General features: G+C 37.9%; 2 protein-coding genes across 4 annotated transcripts; both read left to right on the top strand.

Annotated features, from left to right (window-relative positions):
• Positions 1 to 432: 432 nt before the first annotated feature.
• On the top strand, positions 433 to 17,536 carry LOC113678662 (calpain-7). Of its 2 annotated transcripts, none has more exons than XM_027195562.2 (25): positions 433 to 670; positions 1,177 to 1,217; positions 1,343 to 1,459; positions 2,321 to 2,386; positions 2,869 to 3,045; positions 3,688 to 3,774; positions 4,995 to 5,057; positions 5,222 to 5,285; positions 6,107 to 6,192; positions 7,330 to 7,423; positions 8,006 to 8,116; positions 8,381 to 8,416; positions 8,951 to 9,068; positions 9,651 to 9,760; positions 10,121 to 10,171; positions 10,403 to 10,496; positions 10,997 to 11,096; positions 12,360 to 12,406; positions 14,272 to 14,360; positions 15,258 to 15,333; positions 15,635 to 15,771; positions 16,025 to 16,087; positions 16,227 to 16,369; positions 16,501 to 16,587; positions 16,832 to 17,536. In XM_027195562.2, the coding sequence occupies exons 3-25, from the start codon at positions 1,386 to 1,388 to the stop codon at positions 16,971 to 16,973; spliced, it is 2,115 nt and encodes a 704-aa protein (XP_027051363.2). In that variant the 5' UTR covers positions 433 to 670; positions 1,177 to 1,217; positions 1,343 to 1,385; the 3' UTR covers positions 16,974 to 17,536. The 2 variants fall into 2 exon arrangements, with proteins under 2 accessions (XP_027051363.2, XP_027051362.2); XM_027195561.2 differs by having other exon boundaries at positions 434 to 670; positions 2,316 to 2,386.
• Positions 17,537 to 19,203: 1,667 nt separating this feature from the next.
• Positions 19,204 to 23,775, top strand: LOC113678648 (turripeptide Gsg9.2). 2 transcript variants are annotated; one of them, XM_027195543.2, is made up of 4 exons: positions 19,204 to 19,461; positions 20,129 to 20,197; positions 21,886 to 22,081; positions 23,350 to 23,775. In XM_027195543.2, exons 2-4 carry the CDS (start codon positions 20,146 to 20,148, stop codon positions 23,396 to 23,398), a joined length of 297 nt encoding a protein of 98 aa, XP_027051344.2. In that variant the 5' UTR covers positions 19,204 to 19,461; positions 20,129 to 20,145; the 3' UTR covers positions 23,399 to 23,775. The 2 variants fall into 2 exon arrangements, with proteins under 2 accessions (XP_027051344.2, XP_027051345.2); XM_027195544.2 differs by lacking the exons at positions 19,204 to 19,461; positions 20,129 to 20,197 and adding an exon at positions 21,634 to 21,772.
• Positions 23,776 to 25,040: the final 1,265 nt, after the last annotated feature.

The following is a 25,040-nucleotide window of genomic DNA, read 5'->3' as shown; positions in this document are numbered from 1 at the left end:
ATCAGTGAAATAATTTTAACCAATCAATTAATTGCGAAATCCATACGTGGAATAGTAGATCTGACCTCAGATATAAATACACTTGAATTCATATAACACCAAGACGTTATTATTAGACTGTAATTTGACTCTTACAAGCTTCAGTTAAGAGCTGATCTATGTCTCTCAATAAAAAGTTCATATTGCAGTACTACGGCAAGATTCAATGACTGATTCATCATAGTTTAGCTGTTCCTTGATAGATGCTATGTGAACAATGGAAAAAGGATGTTATGCTGTAGCAAGGAGCCCTCCTTATTAATTCATGGTGAAAAATACTTCTTAATTCGACTGAAATTTGTTTGAGTTTCACTCAGTACGCTTCGCAGACCTGGGATTCAAATGTACGCTGAGCCCGTATGCAGTCATGTCTTTTGAATAAGAAAATTGCGCATGCGTTCTCATCATAACAACATGGTGGACGTGACGGAACTCTGCGAAGATGGCTACAGATTGGCAATACAGGCTGTAGATTTAGACAAAATGGGAAGCGGAGGTGCAGCTGCTTTTTTCTACATTGAAGCTGCCGAAGCTCTCATCAAAGCATTATCATATGATCCCAGGTTAGAGGTGAGAGATAAAGCTTCGCAGTATATCAGGCGAGCCGAGGAGCTCCGAGCGCTGGAAGAAGGTAAACTTCACATAACTTAGCTTCGATCTTATGTCGCTGGAATATTTATATACGTCTTCATTGTGGGTGGGACGTTGCTGGTAGATATAATGAAATTAGGTCAAAATGTCAATTTATCTGTATTCTTGAAGAACAAAATTATTTGTTGTTACTTTTTTAAATACTCTAAATGTACTTCCGGGATTTCCTAGGAACTTTTTAGCCAAAATTGTCAAAAGCATATCAAGAAAGTATTATATTGATTACGATATTTCTATATTCCGGTTAATACCGTATACGCTCTAAATTAGAGAATCGTAGAGACATTTTAAATAAGGTTGAATGAAGATCAGCTTTACGAACCATCAATTTTACAACAATCTACAACTTATTAGTTATCATACATGTACAACGCACATGTAGTTCACGAGATTAGTTAGTTTGTAACAGATATCAGACAGAATATCAAAAACTATATGTAGTGAATATTTTATTAAATTTAGTCTTCTTCAACTGTGTTTCCTCAGGTTCATCTCACGCACCTACTTCTTTCAAGACTTCACAACAGGCAATGAAATAATTTTTGATCAACTGATTTATCATTTCATTGTTCAAGTAGCCTTTCTATGTCTTCTAATAACCTTAAGGAAGATGAGAGGTATTTGAAATAATATTCATTCATTATGTGTGTAGAATGGTGTGGAGAGAGCAGAATTTCTTCTGAAGCAAGCACTACATGAAGATGAAAGAGGCAGACAAATTGATGCTTTACCTCTCTACACTGATGCAGCCGATCTTTGCATCAAAACTGTGAGTTGGTATTCTGTTAAGACTGAATTAGCTTTTTATTGCTAGCACTTACTGTTTTCACTGTTGCCACAAGTATTATAATTTCTACTAGCTTATTTACAATGTAATTAAGCTAATTGGCGATGACCTTTTTTTCTGAAGACATTAAGCTTTTTCCCATAGCCTTTTTGGCAGGGGTGCTTTGCAAAATCTTTGCTTTACTTAATAAGCTTTTCTGTCTTGCAGTGATTCCTGTAACTTCTGTCTTCCTTTCCTATATATCCAAATGAATACCCATCGTTCTTCAATCATGGCCTGGATCTTTTGAACTTACACTGATACACTGTTAAATACTGATTTCGTTCTTCATGTATCTTCTGTTCTTTTTACACCACTCATGTAACGAACAGACAGGGCTTCCTTCTTCTTCTCCTTCTTCTTCTTCATCCTGTTGAGTGATGAGGAGATATTTACATGTATCTCTGTCATATGAAAAAAATTGGTTACAGACCTAAGGTTGTTCAAATGAAGGTTCAGATCAACTGTCAGTTGATTATCTGACATTATCTGATCATTTAACCCTTAAACTCCTGTGAGTGACCAAGACAGAATTTGTCCTTACTACATCTATACAATATCATGCAGACAAGTGATGAGAATAAAGAAAAATATCAATTATGGGAGTGATAATTGATCCAATACCAAATTCTCCAAACTAACATAATGAGAATCGTTTAGCAGACAGTAAGGAGAATTACTAATGAGATCTTGGGAGTTAAAGGGTTAAGCACAATCCCTATCATGTAGTACGTCCTTTAAATTCTTGTTTTATGTACAATGTAATTTGCATTATGTATTATTGCCTTTTCATTTGTAGAGCAGCAGTCTACCAGATAGTGATAATTTAAAGAAAAAACTCCATGGTCTTGCCAAGCAAGCAATAGAGAGGTAAACGGTTTCAGATTTGGCGAATTACAAGCAAGATAAAGATATTTATATCTAGTGACTAGCAACTAATTTCTCCTTACAATATCACCACTGAATCATGCATTAATGTCATGAGAACAAAGGAAATGATCAACAACTAAAGAAAATTCTTGATTGTTAAACTAATTCTCTTTTTCAGCACCTTGTAAATGTAAAGAGATCAGTATGGAGAATATGAATGCTGATGTTAGGGTGTGAAGGGTTCATTTTCATTGAACTTTAAAATCTCTCCTGCATTACATGTATATATTGTACTTGCACATAAAATAGTTTTTGATATTTTTATGCGGTAATGGCCAACCAATGTACAACCCTCATCCTTTAGTCTTTCAATCCAGATGGTGAAGTTTGACAAGGGATGAACTGTGCAGATTTTCCAGAATACATTGGGTATATAAAGTATACTAGAGATATTACACAGACTTTTAATCCTCTATTCTCAGAGCTGAGGCAATTAAGGCAACATTAAGTTCTAAGCCCGAAGGCGCTGGGTCAGATTCAACGACAATCACTAGAGGTGTGAAGGACCTTTCCTTAATGTCGTCTGGAGAATCAACCCCTGGGACAAGCACTGGGGACAAGAGACCTCATCTCACAGTCAAGGAATTGGATGTTTTAAAGTAAGACATCTTTGTTGCATCTAACACATAGTTCATGATCAAGTGTTTTATCACTCATTTTTAACCCTTTTTTATTGCTATTTTGAGTGAAGATGAAATGCAACAATATTACTTGCATTTGTATATGTTGTGGTGCAACATTTTCATGGCTTGATATCTTTCAGATGAGTTTTCTTTTTCCTTTTCTTACCTTACGGAATATAAAAAAATAGAAAATCAAAATAAACTGGCTTGCAATGTGCAAAATAAGGAATTTAGTTACAGAATTTTAACTGGATGGACACATTTGTCTATAACTTTTACTATGAAAATTCAAAGAGTTTGTTTCCTTGTTTCAAGCTTAAGGCATGAAAAAATTGTTCTTCTGAAATTGAGAAGCATTGAGATGATTTTACATGTTACTAGAGTTTATTTCTACAATCTACCTGAAGTTAAATATGTTCAAATGATCTTACTTGAGGATTTAACATTTGAATATTAAGAACTTTATGCCTTTGATTTTTCTTTTACCAATATATACTGTATGCATTCATTTGGAGTACAGGTATGCCCGTATCGCAAACTGGAAAACTTTGACTGTCAGCATCATACACAGTGTAGCAATGTAAATTTTGAGTGAGAATATGTTTATACTTTTCTCAGGAGAACTTCTTATATAAATGGTAAGCTGTACCCTCCCTGGCTGGATATTGACCTGAAAGAGAGATTTGCTCATCCTGACTGTTATAGGTAATGTGTACACATTGTCAATTTTGATACAGTAAATAATGTGACAGGAGGTTTTTAATTGTATACTATTAGCTATGGAAGATGTAGTATGGTAACCTAATGTTTAGACCTTTAATCCAAATTAAAGCATTGTCTCTTGTCTTGGAGATCACATTGATGGCCTAACAGTTGATCTACTGGTGCCAGTTGTTCAAAGGCTGATTATTGCTGACCAAGGGTTAAATTTGAATCCAGGTTTTACTACTGTTCAAAAGCCTCTATTGAGACAATTTTTCCTTTTCTTTTTAAAGCATGCCATTATCAGATTGAAGACAGAAAGAATTACACTGGATTTTCTCCAAAAGCTTTCAAATTTGAAATCAGGTCTAACACAAACCCTTGGTTACCCTAACCCAGCTTTGAACAACCTGGCCCTGGACTCTGGGTTTGCAACTAGACTGGGTCATTGTCTTGCATTCTTGGGCAAGGTGCTTAACTCTCATGCTGGTGGGAGGGGCTGTGATCTCATCCATGCGGGGAGAAGTAAGACACTGATGAGCTCCAGCTGGATGGGCTACTTGCCTAGAGTGGAGACATTTCTCAATTGAGAGGTGCAAGTGTAAGCTATGTGTTCATCTTGAGCAAGACACTTTGCTCTCAGAAGTAGTCTCTTTTCTCAGAAGTATGAACAGGTACTGGCAAACCGTTAGAGAAAGTTGGCAAATTTCAGGGGTGGAGGAGACTTATAATGGCTAAGCATGCTGTCAGGGGGGGGGGGTGGGGGAGTAAAAGTGTTCCTTGACCTTTTGTACTTCAGAGATTCAAGAAAGCTCCAGCAGTAGGAGCCTTCAACATTTCTTCCACCAATGGTCATTTTACCGTTGTCCATGCAGGGGGGGGGGGGTTTAAACCTTGCCTCTCGAGGGTGAGAAATTTGAATAAGAAGTGCTAAGTCTTTCTAGCAGAATGTAGGTGTTTTATTTCGTAATATGGAAGTATTTAAAGATAAAAAGTTCACTTTTGTGAGTGAATAGCTCAGAAGAAAGAAAGTTAGAAAGTTATGGTTGCTAATTTTGATGTTGGCCCAAGGGGTGGGAATTTGAACAAACAATCTTTTAAAGTTCAAGTGTGGGGTGGGAAGGGGGGTTGCCCATGGGTGGTGTTGAAGCTTTGAATCAATGAACATATATCTACTCACATTCTCACATTTTAATAATGTATCTTAACATTTGTTACTGTAGTGATAAAGATGGTCAGCTTGCCCTGTCACAGAAACAGAAAGCTCGCTTTACTAAATGGTTAAGGTATGTCCAATATATCAACATTACATATCACTTAAATTCATATCTTCTGAATAGATACTTGTCCGAAGTAGAGCTAAATTTCCAAACATGAAATCAACATTAACATGCTTAACATTTCTCATATCACTTCGTTATCGTGACTGTAACTTTAAATTCTTTGTCAGGCCAACAGAGTTGTGTGAAAACCCAGAAATGATTTATGCTATATCAAGCTTCAGTATCAAACAGGTAAATTATTATGAATACTGAGAAAAAAAAACGCTGTAAAATCATCTGAAACGCAAATCTTAATCTTAGATTTTAAAAGGTCATATATTCCCAACAATTTAACGCCAAATTACGTCAAACAACAGTTCAAGCTCGAATATTTTCAAAGTCGCCATTTGACTACCTAAAATCATGAAGGGGTCGCCAGAAATAAAACTTAAGACTGATTACACACAGAAATGGACGACACATAGTCTTCTCACCAATGAATGGAAACTATGACGAATTAAAGAAAACAAACAAAACAAAATAAAACAAAACAACTGGAAACTATGACGAATTAAAGAAAACAAACAAAACAAAACAAAACAAAACAATGCCCAACGTTTGAACATGGTCTTTACTAAATTGAAAAAAAAAAGAATTTATCTTCCACCACAAAAATAATTGAACGCAATAATCTATACCACAGCGAGAGGAAATGATGCTTACTGTCCGCTTGGGGAGCATGGATGCCGTGGTAGTGAGAGTGTTCGCCTCCCACCACTGTGGTCCGGGGTCGATTCCCGGACCTGACGTCACATGGGGGGTCCTCCGGGTTTGCTCCTTCCGCATCAATAAACATTCTAAATTTCATTTTTACGTGGAAACAGTGGACAAGAAGAGCCACCTCGTGTAATGTCCACCACTAAATTCCCATTCTCACTCTCAATCCCAAAATTCCCATTACGCCGCTGGTGACTAACGCTAATCGAGAACTTTGTTATGTTTTTGATTAACCCTCAAAGTCTCAATATTCAAACGTATTGTAAGCAAAAAGTTCTTTCCTTCTCTTTTCTCAGACCATTGTGTCAGATTGCTCTTTTCTGGCCTCGCTGGCGATCAGTGCTGCTTACGAGAGAAACTTTAAAAAGACTCTTATTACAAGGTAGTACTGTAATTTTAGAGTATCATAGTCTGTAGTGCAGGTTACTTTTTAGCCCTTTATCTCATTTTTAGCCCTTTATCCTTACAATATCAATACAACATTAAGCAGACAAAAGATGAGAATGAAGACAAATATTACTTGGGGTATTATCAGTTGATCCAATACCAAATTCTCCGAACTAACATCATAAAAATTTTCTGGCAGACAGTAAGGAGATTTTCCAATAAGTTCTTGGGAATGAAAAGATTACGGAAGGCGAGATAGCGTTACAAACTTGTTATATATGGTTTAGGTTCATAGAACAGACCATAGTGGACGGAGAGAAGATGAGACGAGATAATTCCATTTTTTTTTTGATAAAATTCAATTCTCTCTCAAGCTTTTTGTTCTTGCTCGCCATAAGTATTGCTCCATAACATAAAATCGTAAAGACAAAGCAGTCTTAAGTGCGTCTTCCATTTTGCTTTTGGCACGTTTGGGCGATATATGATTTAAATCAGTTAGGCGGCCTCAATGAATCACTACTGAGTGAATTGAAATTAATGATACGCCCATTTTTAAAATAGTGCAGCCCGATGAGAAGGCTCAAGAAAGAACTTAACTCGATTGACTGGAGAGCCGGCGCTTATGCTACGAAATTTCTTACTAGAACCGTGTGCCAGTGATTTTAAGTCTCCTTGCGGGTCTCAGACTGGCTTTTTTTCATTTTGAGTTCACTCTACAAACCACGGGACAAGGGCATATCTCTTATGCTTATATACAGCAATTTTATGAAGAGCAACCGAGGTATTCTTATTTTCTCTCTGTCCAAAATTCTCGTGCCTCCCTCTCAACCAATCAGATACGAAAGTAAATCACATAACCAGGTGAAGACTCGCGTTTCCCGCGCTTGAAGCATGTTTAGTGTATTTTACTACGTTCTCGTTGGCTCCCTGTGTGATCTACCTTCGTTTTGATTGGCTGTTATGATAGCTTTTGTTTTACTTTCACGATGTTCAATCGAAAAGCATTTGAGTGGAAACATTATTTAATATACTGAGGTTACAATTACAAGGAAAATTATGATAGAATTTTTGCAGGTGTCGTGCGTTTTCTCACGTTAATTGAACTGGGTGTCTGTATTCTTGTTCCAAATAGTATCATTTACCCACAAAATCGCGCGGGAAAACCAGTTATTAATCCATCTGGTAAATACATGATTAAGCTACGAATCAATGGAGTCTCAAGAAAGGTAAACTTACGGTGTATGTATTTAGCCATCTTTGACAATCCACGCATTATTTTTTCATTCTTAATTACTTGCAAAAATTCAGTGCTCTGTTCACTGTTTGAAGGCCATTGGCTTTCGTTAACGTATTGTTGCAGATAATGGTATAAGATTTGTTCCTGAAAAAAAGTTGTTACTTGTCTCGTCTCTACCGTGAGAAAAATAGAAAAGTCTGATTGCCACACTAGGAATCGAACCCCACACTGTCTTTTTCCCTGGTCTGATGCAATACCATTGAAAGTTGTTCGCAAGGTTCATAGGTGACAACATTCCTACATACCACTGGATGAGTATAGACGAAAGCATTGTGTTCATAGATAGAATATAACAGATGATGAATTTTAAATTCTGAGGTCTCTTTAGTTCAACAGTAGAGTATGGAACCCTAAAATCCAACGGTGTGTGGTTGGTTTCCCGTGGGTATGACATATTTTTCCGTTTTACGCTCGTGACAAAACAAATAACGCCCTTTCTCATTCAATGACTAAGTTCGTAAACTTTTCATCTTTAATTTTTAATTTTTAATTTCTTTACTTCTTTTCCCAGGTGATTATTGATGATACCCTTCCTGTTGGAAGAGATGGAGAACTGCTCTGCTCCTACTCCAACAATCGCAATGAAATGTGGGTCAGTCTTATTGAAAAGGCTTATTTAAAGGTAGGTTACTTCCCGTTCAAAAGTTAACTTCTACCGTGTAGTTGACGTTTTCTTTGTTTACTTCACATTTTCTTATCTCTACGGGAAAATCTCAGCTTCCCACCCATCCTGTGGTAACACATCTTTTATTGGACTTTTGATAACCGGACTCGCACATGTATGTCCTCATGGAGGGGGTAAGGGGGGAGACTTTGCCTGTTGAAGATGATTTGCATGATCCGTGAGTTTGATGATTTGTTTGTATTTATGTTTTGTTTTGAACAGGTAATGGGAGGATACGATTTCCCCGGGTCCAACTCCGTAAGTAAATTCGCAGTAATATACAAAGTGCTCAGTGGTCAATACGCTGGACTCCAAGTCGAGAGGTCCTGGCTCGATTCTCGACCGGTCATTCTGTTGTGTTGTTAGACAAGTCACTCCACTCTTGCAGTGTCCTCCTGGAATATAATTATTCAATAGTTCCGAGTTTAGAAAGCTAAGTGGTCAACTGTACCGCGGGCATGCCAACGCCACGGCTTTGTCCAGTAGTCCAGTGGTCAGTGTACTGGGCTCCGAGTCGGACGACCCGGGTTCTAGTCCCGGCCCGGGAAAGGCGTTGTGCCTTTGAGACGTGCGGGAAAAAAAATGCGAGCTCCGCTTTTAGGCTTGGCTAAATCTCTATATTTTATCTTATGTGTGTTAGCAGACTCACAGTGTGATTCGCTTGTGGTCTAAAGCGTCTCTTAAGGAAGTAGACTCAGAGTAGGAATGTAGACTTTGAGTTTGGTCTTCCAATGAAGTACAGAGAGAGGGATTTTTTGCTGAAGTTTTGATAAGTTTTCTATTTCGTTTCAGAGCATTGACCTACACGCTCTTACAGGCTGGATTCCCGAGAGAATGTCGATAAAACGAAACAATCCAACGTTTAATGAGAGTATGCATTTCGATCGTCTCTTGAATGGAGTGAGAAGTGGTAAGACTTTTCCTTATATTTGTTTGTACAAACCCTTGTATGGGTAAAATGCAGGAAACAGTGACCGCTTTTTTTCTGATTTTTAGTGTCAAATGTCCGTTACATTATAGTGCTGGCACAGAATTGGAGAGGACTTGGAATGAATGACAGAAAAGACAATTGCGAAAAAAGGCATTTTGGGCTACATCTGACTGATCAATTGATATCAATCAAGTTTAAAATTTTCGACCCGAATCGACTCAATTAATTTTTATCTCAATTTTCGAAAGTGTCGTTTGCACAGATGGGAAATCGTCTTCTTTAAGCCCGTCTGCTTGTGGCCACGAGTTTCCCATCTGGAGATCATCGCACCTTAAATCGTGAAACCGTGAGAAAAAACACTAAATTATTACCTCAAATCGTCAAAGAAGATATCTAGATCAAAACTGTGTCATGCTGACTCAAACTCTTCTCAACTGTCGCCAGATTAGTGTTTCAATGTTAAATACTGGAAAGATGTAAACGATTGAACATGGCTGCGGGTTTTTACATCTGACGCAATGGAAAAAATGTAACCAACCACATCATTCATTTGTGTCCCAGGGGACTGTCTCGTCACGGTCGCAACAGGCCCAATGAGCGAAAGCGAGGCTGACCGAGCGGGACTTGTGCCCACTCATGCCTATGCATTGTTAGACATCAGGAAAGTCAAGGTATGCCTGCACTCCCTTTTTTCTGTCGTTACCTTGGTATTGCCACGCGTTGTAGGACGTAGAGCACGTTGGTCTTTCCTTAAACTTCTCACGCAATACACTGAAAAGCATTGTCATGAAAAATTACAAAGGACGAAGTTTGGTTTTGGAGATAACTTGAGGAGGACATTAAACGAGAAAATTGTAAAGATTTGAACGGAAATTCTACTCTAGCGCCGGTGTGCCCTTTAGTGAGGCCTTGTTAGCAAGGTCTGTTGGATAAGTATGCATTTACAGCGAATGATTTATTTGTAGAGTAACTTACTTTTCTTGAGCAGTGCTTGAATATCAAGTTTTAATTTTTTCTTTTTTTATATGCAGGGACATCGTCTTCTTCAACTCAAAAATCCTTGGAGTCATTTGAGATGGAAAGTATGCACCTCGCCTTATCAATCTCAGTTATTTATTGAGTGTTTTTGTAAACAGAATGTCGGGAAAATTTCCAGACCTGATTGGCTGAGACAGCGACATCTCAACTTTGACTGTTGAGATCAGATTCGATCGCTTTTTCTCCACTCAATGCGCTTTGCAGAAAAAGGCAAGCGTATCCTATATTTAAACAGTCTCAACATTTCTTGAAACCAAGTAATTATGATTTTACAGGGAAAATTCTCCGAAATGGACTCAACTAGTTGGACGCCGGAGCTTCAGAGAGCCTTGAACTACGACAGGAAAAGTGCTATACAGATTGACAATGGTAAAAATGTGGAGCATTGTATGTCATTAAGCGTTCCTTTATTCTCCCCTTGAAAGCGTCAGGTTCGTCTCCCTACCCTTCCCTTCTCTGACTAAAAACTCACAAACAAATATTATTGTTATTCGGTGGGGTTAGGTAGCAATATGGCTCAAGTAAACATGTATTTGGATAGCCAGGGTTGGTGGCCGTTTTAGAACCACAAAAAAATGCATACTATAGACTGTATTCAATAAATAGGGGCGGCAATCCAGGAGAGTTACCTTTGCCCTTAGTAGGTTTACATCCCCCCCCCCCGTGTGTCTTCCCAACCCCTTGGGGGCTTATTAGAGCGCCCCTGTGTGTCTTTGTGTGCTTACCGGTTACAAGTGTTTTCCTCTAGATATAGAATCAAGGGATTTTTCTGTACACGGCTATTCCAAATTTTGAACAACCCCACCCAGATCAGATGTATGTTGTAGTATTTTTTCCCTTTCGTTAAATGCTTCTCTGTTTCTCATCAGGAGTATTTTGGATCAGCTGGGAATGCGTTATGCAGTTTTTTGACGTGATCTACATGAACTGGAACCCCAAACTCTTCAAATATCGCTTCTCTCTGCACTCGTAAGTGTCATTGAGGCCTTTTGACTTCCTCCCTCAAGCTGCTACACATTTCTTTGTAAATTAGTTATGATAATTTATATGTTATATCAAATGCCCAAATCCTAACAAAAACGTTTATAAATGCCTAATCGTACGATTGAGCTGTACATATTCGTAAACTATGTGATTGAAATGTAATGGCAGAAAACCAATTATGGTATTTTAAAGTAACCAAGGAAAAACCAAAATGATACTACTAAAAATAAGCAATTTAGTAATAATAAATGTGTGACAAAATAAGACTTAAAAAAAAAGCTTAAAAGGAAAAGATAGATTTAAGTGTTTTAATTGTTGGTTTTGAGTCGGATTTTTCCATTTGATAAACATGACCTCGTTTACATTCATTTGAAAAACTAAGACGACAGAATCAATTCGTTTAAGACTCTACTGAGCATGAGTTATGACAAGCCTTGGAAGATTGTAAGTACTTGTCAACATGTGAAGCCTTGTCCGACAGATGGTGCTCATTATTGCGTGTACAAATGTAGCGAGTGGTTTCACTAATGTGACAGGCCTTACTGCCAGCACATGCTGAAATTATTTGAAAAGGAATTCTAGCTCGTGTTTTAATCTTCATGTAAAATTTTTCAGAAATGCTACTGACCCCATCATGAATATCGAGCGTCTGTGCTAACTGCTAGTTAACTCGTGTGAAATATAAGTATGCGTGCATGCGGCATCTTTTATTTGCTTTGATTAGCAACAAAAATAATAACAATACCTGTAAAGTGATTTTAAGCGTAAAAAGTTGGACCAACAAGAAAGGTATTGCTGAGAGGGAAACTCTTAATTTCCCTGAGAAAATCTCTCAACGCCGAGATAATCATAGGAACTGAGTATCAACAAGAGACAGAATTTCTCGTTCTGGCGGCTATACATGCTCTGGGCCAAATTAATCCTTGATAATGTAAATGTGATTTTTCTTTTTTCTCAGAATTCTCACCATTATCTGACACACAATGAACCAAAAATCTATATAACTTGAACATTTTTCAACCAGAAACAAATTTGAACGTCGACGTACTTAAGTGAAAGGTTTCTCGATTTTTTTTATTAGTATTTTACTGCATGCTTTTCACTTAGGTACAGTTTCTTGAGCTGACGTTTCGAGCGTCAACCCTTCTTCAGAGCGAAACAGAAGGTAATATGATATGGTCGCCATAGACACGGTTTGGTTAATAAATGTAAGAAAGGCTTAATTACTGGTATTGTTTCGTCTCCTAGGACCTGGACATCTGCTGAAGGACCCAAGAAAGACGTTTATAATATCGGTAAGTTCTTTGACCTTCGATCTCTGTGATATCAAGCTTAACGCCAATTTAGCTTTCACCCACTTTGAGAGGCGTACGACTGAGCACAGACAAATGTATCAAAGAAGACCTTATTTTATGCAGAAAACTTCCCTTAAACAATAGGATGGGCTTGCACCTTTTTTAAATCCTTTATGCTTGCCATCTTCTTGAAAGCATTATAGCAAACTCCACGAATTTTTTTGTTTCGAGCCAAATTGTCCATTTGGCCTTTTTACTTTTGAGAGTGCCGGATCGTCTGTTTGAAGTTTGAGAATTTTCAACATTTTTATGTATTGTCAGGGGTCGCCACTTAAGTTATGTTTATGTTTCAATTTCTGAACGACTGTGTATAAAAGAATATCATATATTTGAACTGCGGATTAATAATATTTTCATTACTGCTTAAGTTGTTTTTATTAAGTAGTTTTTATCACTGCGAAGATCTTTTTCATCTTCAATAAGTTTTTTCCCTGTTTGCTATCTATTGAAAAAAGTGTATATCAGTGTAGTATTTGTACCTATTTCAAATGGACAGGATGACCATTTAATTCAAAGTGGATGTAATTAAGTTGAACAAATAGAAACAGATGATTGAAAGAGATGTATAATATATTTGTCTCATATTAGTCGTCTGTGAAGAAGCGGAAATGAAGAGATTTTCCTGTGTGAACAAAACACTGTTTCTTTATTTTTTTTTTTGGTTATTGAAATTCGCTTGAATGCTTCATTATTGACTTTAACAGTCGCCTGATGTTTCCGTGAGATAATGAAAATACTGCGCGTTTAAAAGTCTTTCGGTAGGAGGTGAAATATAATCATCAATGATGCGTAGTTCTGTTTTGGAGGCAATCTGTGTCCTGGCTTAGACCAAATGATCGTTATTAAGTAATATTCTGCTGGCATTTTTGACTTAACGATTTCATTGATTATACGTACAAATATAAATAGATAGTCCATGATGTCAGATGTAACGCGAAAAGAGCGTGCTTGACCTCGGCCTTCGTCTAACTCTTATTTTTACTTCGTTTATTTATACGAGAAAGGCCATGACAGGACGTTAGCTTTGTGTACCGAACGCTTAAAAGCCGCGTATGGCATTCTCACGATAAAACTGATCTCGAACGTTAGAAAGGCATACTTGATACAAACAGTTACTTTATTACGGTTCTTTCTCCCAGTCGGCGGTTTTTAAACCGTGGATTGTGATAACAGCCATTTGGGCCCATGCCGCCAGGTTACTGAGTAGCTTCAAAGTGGCAGCGTCCATGGTCAACATTATTAGCAGATTTTTAAAGATAGTTTTCGAACGGTCAGGTCGTATTTTGGCCGCCCTACCCGCGGTTACTGGTAACTTATTTACTTTTTTAATGGCGGGGATAAAGTGACTTGGTTTTCCGGTGCATGTCATCAGTTATCCTCAGTAACATTGTGGCAAAAATATGGATTCCTGTATGTAGCGACTACAAGGCCAGCAGTGTAACTACATCATAGAGTGCTTTTCGTTCAAGTTTTGTTAAACCCAAATTAAAGTAATCACAACAGCCAATCGGGAAAGGAAAATTTTCACAAGGAGCCGATCAGAACTAAAAGAAAAAACAAGTGAACTGCGCTTAGCGCGGGGAAACCCGGCTGACTAAGTTGCGATTGGTTTTAGTGCTGGGGAGAGAAAGTGGCGCGAGTTTTATTGGCCAATCGGAGCGAAGTTACGCAAAACCACAGCAATCCCAATTTACTTTCGATACTCAATGGAAAATTGCTCATAAACCCTTTCAACGTGTGCTACAATGAATGTAAGGTAGCGGTGTGGAGATGTTATTGGTGCTATCAGTGCTTTTGTTTAACAGGAGACAATCCGCAGTACAAACTGGAGTTACTTTCCTCTGACAGAGATACTGTCGTCTGGATCCTTCTTACTCGGCACATCACACAAAAGGTACACTTGTGACAGATAATAGTGACTTTTTGCCCTTTTGTGAACACTTCGAGAGAAGAATACCGGTTTCGCCATATCACGGTTTGATGTAAAAAACGCGTAGCTTAGAGTAATTCGATCTTCTATCACTCACACGTTATGCCACGTTTCAACACCTTTAAAAATTCACTCGCTAACCTTCGAAAAAGGAACACACATTGTCTACCAGGGTCGTGGAGGACATGTTGGTTTTGTTAGCGCGCTGGATTCTGAGTCGAAAGGTCTGAGTTCGAGCCATGACCGGTTCATGGTCTTACATCTCTGGTTAGGCATCTTACTTTCACATTGCCCCGCGTCATGTCCCCCAGGAAGTAAAGATAGGTTTAAGTGAATTGTCACGGAAACTTGAAGAAATGCGAGAGGATGCTGGCAATTGGCTTTCACCCCCAGCCAATAGGAATATCTTCAAGGGTTTATGGATTTTTCGCCCCATTGCAATTTCGCCTCTTACCAGTTCGCCCCCACTAAGACGAGGTCGCCTGCTCAAATACGACAAGGTCGCCTGTTCAAATACGACGAGGTCGCCTGTTCAAATACGACGAGGTCGCCTGTTCAAATACGACGAGGTCGCCTGTTCGAATACGACGAGTTCGCCTCCAAATCGTTAACTCATTTCCTTACGTACTCGGCGAGGTAGGACGAACTAGTAAGGGGCGAACTTGCTATGGGCGAAACCTCCAGTCAACGCTCTCAGTAACTTCATACCTCAAAAGTCTGACAGCTTTGCCAGTCAACCAGGTGTATGAACCCTTCATGTATTATCTGTCTATAACAAAGAAGAATATTTTGCGGACGAGTGTGGTTTCTGGTTTCTATCTCGAGAAGCAAGCGAATTGATGTTAATCTGCTATATTTTAGGATGATTTTGCAGAAAACAAGGAGTTCATAACCGTTCATGTGTATAAGTCAGATGGTGGAAGGGTGTTTTATCCTGGTTAGTGAATAATGTGAGAATATAAAATACTACTTAAATTAGGAGAGAAGGGGTTGTTGACGCGGAAACCGAGCATGTGTTAATAATTTTTCTTCGTTTTTTGTTCGGCGTTTTTATTTATCTAGTCTTTTTTCCTTTGTTTTGTTTTCAAAACCTTTTTTCTAGTTTGGGCTTCGACTATCCCCGCAATAACCGAAAATTTCAGAGATGTCATAATTGTTAACAGTACTGAGAATTCTTTGACTAGTTTTATTTTGTTTTTAACAATAGAGAGAGGATACATTTTTTTTTCTTGCTTCAGACAACCCACTCTTGGAAGGCACTAAAATAAACAGTCCATTTTACCTCGCTAAACTAAATGCCCCGAAAGGAACAAACCGCTTCACACTTGTTGTCTCTCAGTATGAAAAAACAAATACAATTCACTACACGCTGAAGGTATGTGTATCGTGTATCGTTCTTCTTTCTTAAATGCCCTTTCCACAACCATCTCTTTACCTATAACTCTGACTGGCTTCTTGAAGGCTTGTCTTTGGCGCGTTGAACGCGTAACACCCCAAAATCCTGCTGCGAAGAAAACCAGTGGTTTAATTGCCAGTGTAAGATTTCAAATAGATTTCATGTTGTCGTGCGTCTGTTTAGTTTGAAATCCTGTGTTAACCACCGTGCATTATTTCTGTATTTATCGTAGGTTTTTTCTTCAACTGAATTCCGTTTATCTCCAGTTCCTGTCCCCTACACAGTTGAAAAACAGGTAAGTTCCTGCAGACGCCATAACCTGATCTTGATTCTCGTCGCACACTGATTCTTAAAATTCAGTGATCGAAGTTAAGTCGTCGCATCTACTAACCTTTGGATTAGGCAAACACCCTCTCTTTTTCGTTTTTTTACAGGTGACCGGTGAATGGAGGGGAAAATTTGCCGGTGGCTGCCCCAACTTCTCTTCACATTCCAATAATCCTGTGTATCGCCTGCAAATCAAGACAACTTCACCCTCAGAAACTGCTGAAGTTCTACTAAAACTGCGAGGGCCCAAGTAAGTTCATGTCGTTGACCGGCTCTAAAATTGTTTTGATCTACTGTTTGAGTTTTGAAATTTCTCATCGCCATTTCAAGTGAATGTAGTACCAAGGTTTTTTTGTATTTGTATTTTCCTTCGATATTTAGGCAGTTTTCAGTTGGAGCCATATTTCGTTCTGTAGAGCTCGCCTCGGATGGGAGACCCATTTACGAGGCGTACTCTGAAACCTACAGGTAAGTAAATGTAGATTCCCGTACTCAGAGTCTGCCTGAAACATTTAATGAACTCGAAAATCTACCGGCTGTCTCTGATTATGTGGGAAAATAAGCGGAAGCTTTTAAATCTGTTCCTCAAAGGTGTATATGCTACTTCTTACTTCGCAAGGCCTTTTGGAGTTTTATGAAATGAGGAATAACGAGGCCTTTGCACGGGAGGCTAATTTTTATGGATTTGAGTTTTTTTTTCTTACTTTCGTAGGCCTGGCTTTTACGTTCAGCAGCTGACCAGAGTGCCCACGGGCACATATGACGTGATTCCTTCGACTTTTCACCCAGGACAAGAGGGGCCTTTCATATTGACGATATCAGCAAGCTGTAAAATGGCACTGGGAAAAAAGTAGACAGTCCCACAGTTCACTTTTCTTAGAGCGGTAAAATGAGCCTGCGGTCTTGTCACTGGTGAGAAAAGATTGGCTCTTCCTCACTCTCTCACTGGTATTGCTTTCTTTCCAGCGAGTTAAGTCTGGATTTGGAGAGAAGTAGGTTCAATGGATTTAGAGGAAAACTATTGGTTGAGAATCTGAAATAAGGACAGAATGCAACTAAAGGCTGAAAGCCGCCAAATAAGGAAATTCACAATTCCTAAAAAGTCAGATCTTGAAAAGTAAGAGAATTTTGATAGAAGGCGATAATGCCTAATATGAATGCACAGCTGTTGCAGTCGTTTTTTAATTCAATTGATAATTTGATAAAAATACTGAAAGCGGAAAATATGATAGTAAAATATTGAAATTTCTCGAAATGAATTTTGAAATTTCATACCTTTCTCAAGGATACAGATTGAAATCATATTTAAAAAGATGATTAACTTAACTCTGTGAAGTCCTGGTATAGTTAATGCTTTTTATCTCTGTAGAAATGTGTGGAAGTAAATTGGTGAATAAACGCTTTATCTTACAGTGAACTTATCTGAGTAATACTGGTAGGTTTGAAAAGGACATCAAACTAAACATGTATTAGGGAGAAAGTATTCTGAGGTGACACTAACATATTGTTGCAGCCAATAACCTCGTATCAATATGCGCATCAACCTTTGCATCTTTTCTGCGAAACAGGATGTAGTATTCATTTTGAGTATACACCCAATTGCAAAAACGTGACACCTTAAAGCGTTAGTAATAAACGATGAGACCCAACGGATTCATGGGTAGACATGTACACGATGATTAAAGATTATTCGCCGAAGGCAAAGTGAATCCCCCACACGAAGTCGACGGAATTATTCAACAATATTCTCTGGGCCTGGGACGAATAATTGGTGTAGTATAATTGCTTAGGTGTTTTCAAATTCTGTTGTAAATTTGTTTTATTGTTGAAACCATTCTGTTACAATTGATATGATTAAATAGGCGGCAAGTCTCCACTAGAATTTACAGCAAAAACTTCATATCTTTCTTTTGAATAGTGTTACGCCAAACTTAATAACATCTTTTGGATTCTTCGGAATTGAATTTTCTTCTATCGCGTTTGTCACTTCCTCGGTAACATTGACAAAACGCAGGGCAGATATTTTGAAATTTAGCGCTGCTGCTATAGTCACCTCGCGCGAGGTGACTATAACGAGATATGACGCAATCCTCGACCAATCGTGCGCATCTTCATAATCATCGGAGCAATCATACAAACAACAATTAGTTGCACATGGTAAATGATAGAAGCCATCCACACTTTCCCGAATGAAAAGAATTGTCATAGACAAATAACCACGAATAATGGATAAAAATAAGGCCGTTTTGCCATAACGCCGTTGTCTCATTGCTCGTGAATCATGCTTTTCAGGTGTCAACCTTTTTGCAACAGCATAAATTTCCAGTCTACTTCTATCGATATATATATATCGGTATAGCTGTAACAAAGCAGTATAAATATGATTTTGAACTCTCCCCTACGTGAGTGATGAAAATAACTGACGCGGTGAACTTTGTTTAATTGTTGTATTTTGGAGGCTATCTTTGATCTTTGATCTGTGCACACAGAACTGACAGGGAAATATGAAATTCTATTTCCTTTTTTCCTTTTAATTACTAAAAGAAATTGTACACATTAAAATGTCGCCGTTTCGTTAAATGTTACATGTGAATTATTTTTCTGTAACAAGGTATGAAACATTTAACTAGACGACGCCATTAATAAAAATTCAATGTCTACATGATGTAAATATTAATTTTAAATGGATGGAATACGACCTGTTTAGCCATATTACACACTGAGCCCAAAAAAAGCATTTGAAGTTTAAGAGGTTATTATGTTTGTATTTCATTATGTTTCTTTACAAATATATTTGTGTAATCATGTTCTTAAGTTTGGGTAAAGTAAAGAGTAAAGAAAACCACCATTTGCAGAAAGCCAAGAGTTGAACCGTTCTCAGTGAAATAGCCATGGGTTTCTTCGAATAAATTATAACAAAATTAAACAAAAACAGAAAAGAAAGAAGTAGGCAGCAGGCTAGTTCCCCTCGTCCATTTATTGACTTATTTTGGTGTGCGTGGGAGTTCAACACATGACCAAATCCTTTTAAATATCGCCAGTTCAATTGATTTGAATTTGTTTGCTTGTAAATTTCTATACTTTGAATATAAAATTAGCATGTGTGGAAGTTTCCTTTCAAAATTTACCGACTCAGTGGCCAATTATCAATTAGTAGAAGTGATTAGAATTTGCAAGTGGCTTAGTAAACATATTGATTACCATTTCATTTTATTTCCTGTGAAAGTTGACATTAGTTCCAAGCACGCAAACAGTACATTTGATTTCTCGTCGTGGTCTCGTCTACTTTTCCATCAAGCGATGGCTTTTGAAATATAATTCACAAACTGGACCTATTTAAAGGTAAGTTTGTGAGATATTTATAATTTTCTATTCAGTTGTGATCAGTTTGGTATTCGTACCTGGATTTGATTTGTGAATGAGCGAGATGCCAATTCGTCGCTGGAAAGAAGTTAGAAAAAAAGAATATTCCGCAAATGTAAAACGACAAAGTAAGTTTAAATCCATTATTTGATATTCAATTATTTCGGAAAACCGATTGTGTGCAACGTTTTACGGAAGTCCGGCCTGAAAATTTGTGTCGCATTATAAAGCTGCCAAAATTTTATTTTAGGATGTGTTCGACACAACTGTTTAGATTGCCGCAACGATAAACTGAATTTTTGCATTAAGGTTTTATTAGTGCGATAAAATTCAATATATCTGGCGCAAATACCAATCGTCTCTTAAATTATTCTCGTAAAATTCTCTCAAAAACGATAATCGTACGTCCAATTCACTCGTTGAAAATAATCATTACTGAGATTAGCAGAGTTTACTGCTGGTTAAAAATTGAGCTAAAATTTGAAGTGCGCCCATGATTTGGGCACACATTGTGCATATGACGCGCTTAGTTCGAGGGTGATTAGCCGTCTTACATTTTAGTATTTGTAGACCCTCTGTGTAAACCTTGTTGGCCCAACTGGTATCAACATATATTGGAAGTGTATTTTTTTCGCTCGTTTTCTAGAATCTGTCGGCTGCAAAATGAACACTGTAATACTCTTTGTTTGCATATTACTGGCGGAACTCAATTTTGGTAAGTGAGTTATGTGTTCGCTTAACTTCCAAATCCTAAGATTGGTCAACATGTATCCTCTCCTCATAACTTCCATTTATTGTCCAGCTAAAAAGTGATGAGAATACAAAAACCTGAATGCTAAAGGGCGTCACCTTGTCAAAACACTAGCATTTCTCTGTGGTAAGGCCGGGTGATGAGTGCGAGGGCTCAACCGGTCGAATCGAATAGTTGGGAGGAGAGGGGAGGGTTGAGAATTAGTAGAGAGGTTAAGTATGACTTTTGCAGCAAACGGGAAACAGCCACTTGACATTTGGCGTTTGCTGTCTTTACTTCGTGCACTTAAGAGCGTATTTCTACCGAGAAAAAAGAGGATCGATAGACTGTCCCAAAAAACCGATTTTTTTTTTTAGACTTGCCGTAACATTCCCTTGGATGAATATATTTGAGAAAAAATAGTTAAAGGTTTCATCGACTTATGTTACGAAAGAAATTTTCAAAAAGTTTTAAAACTCGACACGTGCGGTTTATATCTAATCAAAGCAGTATGCTGCTACTTAAATAAAAGACTTTGCTACTTCTTCAGATTTTCCCACTTTAACAGCCACCATGGCGGCACAGAACTTCTTTATTTTTTGAAACTTGGCAGAGCACTTTAAGAGAGAACAGTACGTTTTTTTCTGATAATTTATGGATAAAGTCAATAAAAAAGAAGGAATAGAGAAGCTTCTCCTCGAAGCACACGATTGCTTATGTTTTAACACAGCAAAAAAAACAACATCAACAAGGATCTTCCCTCAAATACCCGAGCGACCCCTCCTAAGAGAAGAGAGGGTGGACCTCATAGTTTTTTTTTTTTTTGTCAAAACTCCTGTCCAGGGTTCCCGTGGGGTTTGATCAAGATTATAAAACTGTCGGCGTCACGATTATTTTTCTGCTGTTGTTTTTACTTTTACTTTTACTTTTACTGTCGTTGCAAAGTATTTGTGGTCAGTCATGTCTTCCTCAGGTCCGCTGGGAGGTATTACTTTTCAACTGTGAGGGCTTTAACACACAAAATACCAAAAATAATGCAACATAAAGAGGGAATGGTTTTCTTCCTCTCACGAGCGTGGGACATAGAAAACTTCGAAATCCTCGTGAGGAATCAAATCTCAGACCCTTAGATTTTGTGTTCCTTTGCTCTAACACTGAGCCACACAAAATTTCGTTGAGCTAGTGTAAGCCATTACAATGCATTTCGATTGAAAGTCGCAAAACCAAAACCAAAGTAACCACATCAGCCAATCAGAGGGCAGGAAAATATCACAAGGAGCCAATGAGGCCGCAAAGTAAAAGAAACTGAATTGTCTGAAGCGCGAGAAAAGGCGAGTGGCCAAATCACGATTGCTTTTTTGTTTTCAATCTGATTGGTTGAGAGGAAGGCGCGAGTTTCTGAACCAATCACGTAGCGAAGTAAAGCAAAATCAAGGCAGTCTGGGATTACTTTCGAGACTCAATCACTCACTAGGATCATGTGTAAAACGTGTCACGCACACATTGTCTGGATCGGCAAAGTCGAAAGCCCCCTGTTGGTGAAAAAAAATAAGATGGATGGTAAATATCAAGCTCGATAATGAATTGAAAAACTTAGGGATGTCTTTTCGTCTGTTGTCTTGACAGTTCTACACTTTTTCTAATACCGGTGTGTCACTTTTCCCTTTTAATAGCGTTTTTGTCATTATCGAAGGAGTGCCCTGAAAAATGTGGCATTGCCTATGACCCCGTATGCGCCAGTAATGGCAAAACGTACAAGAACATGTGTAGGTTAGAGCGGGAAAACTGCTTTGCCGAAACTAAGATTGTAGAGCTCTACAAAGGAGAATGTTTGAAAAGCGAAGAGGACGAAATAGAAGAGGACAGGAGGTGAGTGATAGATTACTTAATGAAAGTTTTGAATAACAAATGAAGAAAAAAAAATTAGAACATTACCTGACATTAGGGATTTGATAAAGGTGGTCAGAAGCCACAAAAATTAAACTTTCTAAAAGACAGGTTGGAATAAGAAAACGTCTCAAATTGTCTTACTAACGATCGAAATACTTGGTTTAGTATCGCGTACTTAATGATTGAGTGGGAGGGCCGGACGGGAAAATATTTGGCCGAGATCCTGACGTACGAACCGAGCACAAAGAAATTGAAAATTTCGAAATGTTTGTTTTAAACGAAATAGCACGCAATGACAATAGACGGGCGCACACGGGACAACCACAAAGAATGATTCTACAGTAAAAACATAAAAGTTTTTTTTTTTTCTAGTCACAGCGTTATACTCACAATTCATCAAAAAATGTGGTTTTTTAAAATACGATCTTGGTTTTTGCTTTAAGTATTTGCAACAAATCCGTGTAAGTGTAATGCCGGGCAGGTTTTTCCGGACTGGCTCACGTCAATCCGTCCGGTCTTACACGACTCAAATTTCGCTATGGTTTTTTATGGGACTACGCGCGCGTGGTCATATGGGACATATGATAAATTCTGTTACTTTCTTTACTAATTAAAAAATCTCTGTCGATATTTTTGTTTCGCTTGCCTTTAGATTACACACCATATAATGTAACAATGGTTATATTTCCTTCCAAAATTGATCTCCCGAAGAGGGTCTCGAAGGGACCAAATATGGCGAGCTTAAGTGCCTTATATATATATTCCATGCATGTCCAATGTTTAAGAAACACCTTCTGCAGAAAACATGATACCGTATTTTTGGCGCTCCAATATTGATCTAACTTGAACACAGCCTCTAGTCTGACCTCCCAGTCAGTGAATAACTTACATATTACTTGCTTCACGAGTTTTTTGCAGCCCTGCCAAAAAGCGTGCCATCGCGTTTTGAATGATTTTCTCACACTTATGGTTGCAGGTATACGTAATTCTCTAGTCATATCTCGATATAGTCTACTCAATTCCACGTCACTTGCAGTAACCGTGAGCATAAGGGATGAAATTTAGAGCAAGTGATATTAAGTTGCAGCGCAAAGTATTTCAGAAATAATTGCGTATACTTCGTGCAATATTGCTGATTAATCCGTGGAATTATTATCGAAAATTTTTCCAACTGAGTTAATTTCTAAAATACAGATAATGACTGTCTGAGTATTTTTAATTACTTATGTCATTGCTTTGTTCAACAGGCCTTACGGCTGTTTGAGGGTTGGACGAGGTAAATATCTCACCTGCTGAATATCGAATCGGGTCATCAAAGACTTATATATAGCACTAACACCAACTCGCCGGCATGTCCCGATATATATCATTCTACTCTGAAGATATTACTGATGTGGACAAGTAATGACGCAATTTAAACCGGAGTTTGTGGAATTTGAGTTATAGTGGCAATGTAATATAATTTAATTGCGCATGCACCTGGTAGTGGTGAGGACAGACTGACTGACAGATAGGCTGACTCATAGACAGACAGACAAACAGACAGACAGGCGGACATGTATGTTAATACCATCACTTCCTTTCGCCATGAAAAGCGCATTTCCCTATCTTGGCTTTAAGCTAATCAATTCTTCTCAGTGAAATAAAAGCTTTTAATGTAAGCCACACTTAAAGAAGGACTGTGTGTGATACATATGAATAACGATTTGTTGTGAATTCTAAGAGGATATCATGCAAATGAAAGCCACTTGTCCTGGAATTACATTTACATTTTCCTTTTTCAGTTCTATATAATTCGTCTCAAAAATGACGCAGATCTAAATTCCATGGTCTACAAAACAAAGATGGCAATTTCACTTCAATCTAAGAAAGAACTTGCTTTCCTTCAGAAATTGCAATATGGACACACAAATTTTTTCTGAATCATACACTGAGCCATTTCAAAGATATTGCACATACTGTCCAGTTTCGTGAGGTCTGCACCTGACATTTCGTGGGAAGTCCGCCTAATGTTTCGTGACAAATCAAAAGTGCTTTGGTAGGGGTTGCGTTTGCAAACTCACGTTTTTCCATCGTTGCGTTTTGAAGGAAAAAATATATTGTTCTTCGGTCCTAAGGTCTTGCGTCTTTTACCTGATTTAGAAAGGTTTGTGGTTTTTCTTGAATTACGTAAAAAAAAGGCATTTTCCTATAATTTCCCCCCATAGTCCGTTTGCGTGAGGCTCCATTAATTTACGCGCACGAAATGTGGGCGATTTTACTTAATTTTCTATGTTATAAGTCCTCGAAAAATGCCCACGGAATCGTTCATGGATGACATCAATTTCGAGTGTTGGAGAATAAAATAGAAATTCATGTGGGAAAATTCAAATCAAATTCACAGTTCTTGTAGCCATAAATTGACGCTTAGGAATTTAAGAAATTTAGAAAATGAAGAAGTTTTTTATCGCAAAAATCTGACACGAGTAAACGCTTATCGAGGATCTCAGTGAACCAGAATTATCATCATTTTGCAAAATATTTTGTGAATAAATTTTACTTCTTTGTCTTCGACAAGATTTTAGCTTTATACCCTAGACAATTAGAACGGAAGTTGACGATTTACATTAAGGGTGTGTCTTTATCATTGCACGTGCCTGATGCCCTCATGGCGTGACACAGTTGCAAATGTTCGTAAAATCTTGTAACGAACTGTTTTAAAACTAACAAAAAGTTTACAAACTTTTCGGTGCCCTTTGCCTGTGTGCGTGAAAATATGTAGAACGTCTGTGAGCGGTCTAAAAAAGACATTGTCCGAAATCAATCTTTGAAATTAGTATGTAAATGACAAAAGGTTTATTTTTTCATGACAGATTTCTCTTTAGAACACACCGTACATGTCACGGTCAAGCAAACTAAAGCTAAATTCAAATGAGTCTTCTACTTGATTTATCCGAAA

Source organism: Pocillopora damicornis, chromosome 9, assembly GCF_964200805.1.
Source record: "Pocillopora damicornis chromosome 9, jaPocDami1.2, whole genome shotgun sequence".
Lineage (NCBI taxonomy): Eukaryota > Metazoa > Cnidaria > Anthozoa > Scleractinia > Pocilloporidae > Pocillopora > Pocillopora damicornis.
This window is presented reverse-complemented; position numbering and strand designations above follow the sequence as displayed.

Excerpts from the sequence above, each read along its gene's own strand:
- LOC113678662 (XM_027195561.2), top strand. The coding sequence starts at position 454 with ATGGTGGACGTGACGGAACTCTGCGAAGATGGCTACAGATTGGCAATA. Across the intron at positions 2,387-2,868 it reads GCCAAGCAAGCAATAGAGAG|AGCTGAGGCAATTAAGGCAA; the intron begins GTAAACGGTTTC and ends CTCTATTCTCAG. Across the intron at positions 5,058-5,221 it reads CGCTTTACTAAATGGTTAAG|GCCAACAGAGTTGTGTGAAA; the intron begins GTATGTCCAATA and ends ATTCTTTGTCAG.
- LOC113678648 (XM_027195544.2), top strand. The coding sequence starts at position 21,691 with ATGTGTAAAACGTGTCACGCACACATTGTCTGGATCGGCAAAGTCGAA. Across the intron at positions 21,773-21,885 it reads GAAAAAAAATAAGATGGATG|CGTTTTTGTCATTATCGAAG; the intron begins GTAAATATCAAG and ends CCCTTTTAATAG. Across the intron at positions 22,082-23,349 it reads GAAATAGAAGAGGACAGGAG|GCCTTACGGCTGTTTGAGGG; the intron begins GTGAGTGATAGA and ends TTTGTTCAACAG.